The 4,084-nt window shown below is 56.1% G+C and overlaps 1 protein-coding gene across 1 annotated transcript in view; it reads right to left on the minus strand.

The window, feature by feature from the left end:
- NPHP4 (nephronophthisis 4) overlaps positions 1-4,084 on the minus strand; it is a 162,621-nt gene that overhangs the window by 150,219 nt on the left and 8,318 nt on the right. The window contains 2 exon segments of the mRNA XM_009320569.1: positions 3,094-3,223; positions 3,965-4,083. Of these exon segments, the coding sequence (XP_009318844.1) occupies positions 3,094-3,223; positions 3,965-4,083 (249 nt within the window).

Here is a 4,084-nt window from a genome sequence, read left to right on the forward strand (position 1 = left end):
AACGTGAGCGCCCGCAGCCCCGTGCTGGGGACGCAGCCCCCCGAGGCAGCCCGCCCTGCGGGAACACCCACAGCGAGGCAGGCCAGCAGCCCCTCCTGGCTCAAGCAGCTCAGATGCCACGTGCTCCAGCATCGCCACTCCACCGAGAAGCGGCACAGCTCGGCTGCTCGAGGGTTCGCACCTCTGCTTCCTATTTAGCTGCTGCACTTTCCCTGGCAAGGGGAGGGATGAGAAAATGCAGCAGGAAGATCAAACCGCTTAATGCAGTCTTATGAAGCACTTCATTTCATCAAAATTATTTCTGTGCATTGATTCCTGAATCAAGATATAAAAAAGCATAAAGAGGGATCTCGATATTCATAGCTCTCCTTAAATCCCAGTAGCTCCACAGGAAGAAACCGTGCATCACTGTCAGCATGTACCAGGGACAATAGTACCCAGCAAATCTGGGCTGTCAAAAACGAGAACTGCCCTTAAAAATACATCTGGGGTGTGAAAAGAGCTCAGGGAATTTTGCCCAGCACGTTATAGGCAGGATCCGTTTTGCTGCCCCGGAGGAGGTGGATTTGAGCAGGATGCTCGTTGCCTCTTGGCTGCAGCAGCCAGGAAAAAACGGACGGGACCGGGAGCACATCCTCAGTGTGTGGGCCGTCCCCCGGGAACGCCGCTGCCCGCCACCCATGTCTGTGGCACTTACCCCCGGTCCCCGCGGGGAGGCCGCCATTCGCAGCGGGGCTGGCGGGCCGGCGGAGAAGGACGGGAGAGATGCTCTAGCAGAGCCGTCGCCCCTAGGCCCTGCCGCTGCGGCTGTGCCCTCCGCCAGCGAGCCCCCTCCAACCTCCCACCTGCCCTTTTACTTTTTGGGAGTGGGACCAGCTTATCGAGATGCCTTACCATCTCTCAACCACTTATTTGACTTATTTTTCCAATAAGACTGTTGCCGGGGGGCGGGGAAACGTAGCACGTCTCCAGATCCACCTGTTATTTTGCCAGGAATTAGGCTAACTCTGCCGTAAAAGGCAGCTCCTCCATCCCCAGGCAGTGCCGCGGTTCCCTACGGCCACGTGGTGCTGCCTAAGTGCGATGCTTAATGAGACGTGAACATTTTAGGATACTTAAGGTTTTCGTCGCTCCTCCGTTATTCCTTGTCACTCCCTTCATCTGTTCGTGCATTCGTGCCCCAGAACGGTACGAGTTTTATCGTGTTTATATTTGGCTGCTCAGCTCGCGCGCCAGCACAGCTGAGCTCGCTGTGCCGCTGAGCCGCAGGTCCTTCAGAGCACAGATGTTGTATCTCTGCATACACGTGATGCTGAGACCTTATTTTGCTTTCACCACCATGTATATTCCAGCTATTTCATGCTGACTACTGTACAAAGGAAAGCGCCCTGTCTCCCTTACGTCTCAAATACTGTTTTCTCTCAGTTAGGGTAGCTTTGGCCATTGTTAAAGAGATGATGGACAGAACCATCAGCACCACCAGCAGCTGAGCCGACAGAAGATGCGCTCAGCCTCCCCTGGCCAAAAGGACCAGACAGAGGACCGTTTTCCAACAGAGCACTACAAAAAGTTAACAAAATGCTCTTTTCAGCAGCTCAGGGCACAGGCTGGCTCTTGCGCGCAGCCGCTCACCTCGTGGCACGGCTCTGGGACCACCGCTGTGCTTCCCAAGCTCTCTCTGGTGCCACCAGCCCCCCGGAGCCAGGGAAACGCCATGCAACTCACCCCCCAACATTGCCCTGCCGGGGCATCCCCCCTCACCCGGCACCCCGCCTGCGCTCCAGCACGCTTCCCCCAAGCTGGAGCGTGCCAGCCCAGCGCCAGGCTCGCAAGCTCACTGTTGGTGCGTGCTCGCTTCTCTCTTCGCCGCACTGCAACCCCCTCAGTGCCCCGGCCACCGCCAGCTGAAAGGCCTCCAGGAAAACCTTTCAAGCAGTGCCAGGAAGATACCGGCAGCAATGCAGCCATGCCGCAGAGAGCCTAACCCAGCGCACCACCAAGACCACCAGACCTCTCATTTCACACGTGAAGATCTCTGCTCTAAAGCCCCCCTACACCAGCAGACCCAGCTCCTCGCCGGCATAAAGCCGGGACTTGCCGCAGCAAAGCCATGGTGCCACTGCCATCTCGTGGAAGGCACAGCAGCACCGGATCCAGTGCGGGAGCAGGTGCCCACACTGCACCGAGCATCACCCTGACCCATGGGCTGGCAGCTACCGGCTCACCAGAGGAGCCGGATAAGCTTGTAAAACATACTTAAACACCGTTAGGTATCCGGAGCATCGCACCGAGACCTGCATGGGAATCGCAGCAGAAACAGGAGCAACAGTGGAGAGGAAAGGGGAACTTGTTTTCCACCGATCACGAAGGGGGGAGCAGACAGAAACAAGCCAGAGAGGATTTCCAGGAGCCCGGGGCATTCACTCAACTCCACGCCCAAACCCAAGCCAACAGCAGTTTTCTTTCTGCCTCCAACACACAGCAGACAGGCACTGAAACCCCGACCACCTGGCAGCCCTGCACTATAGATAGATGCATACGTGCACACACGCATACGCAGCCTGGTTTTCCCCGGCTAGGCGCTGGCACAGCCTGTGCGTGCCAATCGAACGCACGCTGCTGTCACGCTCCCGTCACGCTCCCCGAGCGGCAGTGCAACGAGGTTACAGCCCATAAGTGACATACCGACAGCCCTCAACGTCTGGAAGGATTCAGAGTCCAGAGAGACAAGCAATGCACTGGCAGGGAGCAATGCGAGCAATGCAAGCAATGCACTGCTAGTGCAGCTGCTGCACCCTTCCAGCTGTTCTGGGTGTTGAGCATGGGAGCCCAAACGCCTTCAGAGAGACATGAAACAGGAGCAGGCTGGTGCCGTGCTGGAAATCCCTGGAAATCCTTAGCTCAGCGCTACGATCACAGGAGAATTTTGCAAGTTAAAAAGTGAGAGCTAAATTCAACTCGATGGAAACTTGGTTCACTCCAGTAATTCATAAACTAGCTCACTGAAACTCAGCAAAGTCGTGTTCTTTCTCCCGAGCAGACACCAGTGCCACACTCTACATTTTAAATGTCAGTGATCTGGAAAACACTCACTCAGCGATGGCGTAGGAGGCTTCTCCGACTCGTCCCTGTCTTTATGTAGGATCTCTGCAGCAGTTACAAGATGTTCTTCTGAATCAGTGGAAACATGGAATTGGACAGTCCCAGACTCCACGTGCTTCCCCTGAAATTGGAAATGAAATACTTTTAGACAGCATGCTACACGCAGACTCCCTCGTACCTCCGAGAGACAATTCCCTTGCCCTCAGCCAGAGAAACAGCGGTACAAGCTGGAGGCAGCTAGCAAGGGGTTGTGCTTTAATAAGCTGATCAAATACCTCCGTCCTTGCGGAGACAAACACGCACACCTGCCAACTCCACCCACCGCCACCCGGTATAAGACTTATACAGAGCAAGTTCTGCAGACACCCACCTGTCCGTCCGTCCGTCCATCCTTGCCCGTGGCAGAGAGCAACTCATGCAGCTTAGCACCATGGCTGTATTTTGGCCACCACCCTGCGACTCCTTCGCCCCAGCCCTAACCTCCTTTTGCTGATAAAGACCTCACTCCCGAGAGTTTATCTTTTGCGTGTGCATCGCTCAGAACAAACCAGATCAGGTCACAGTGGCCTCCAAGAAGTATCGCGATAAAGAACTGCGTCGACCAACTATGTGACAGCTCAGCCTGCATGTTTGCAGTAACTAAAGTCAAGCATCATTGGACACCAAGTGCACTATCTATCACGTTGGCAGGGGGTGGGGGGCTGCCACCCTCCTCTTCCCATGCCTCTTCATTCACTCGCAGATTTGCAGAGAGCTTCTCCGTCGCTGGGCACTCACAAAGGTCTCGGCAAAGAGCCTCTCTAAGGGCAAGGCTGTCCAAGCACCAGCTGTGTCCCCGTGTATTTGCAGTGCAGAAGCAAGCCCTTACCTGGCGGGAGCTCCTGCTGTTCGGCGGGGTCCGGTAGACCAAGGCTTGGCAGGGGCCGCGGCAGGGGCCGCCGCGCAGGGGCAGGACCACCTCCGCCTCGCCGGTGCCCAGGAC

This window comes from Pygoscelis adeliae, unplaced genomic scaffold (assembly GCF_000699105.1).
Source record: "Pygoscelis adeliae isolate BGI_AS28 unplaced genomic scaffold, ASM69910v1 Scaffold213, whole genome shotgun sequence".
Lineage (NCBI taxonomy): Eukaryota > Metazoa > Chordata > Aves > Sphenisciformes > Spheniscidae > Pygoscelis > Pygoscelis adeliae.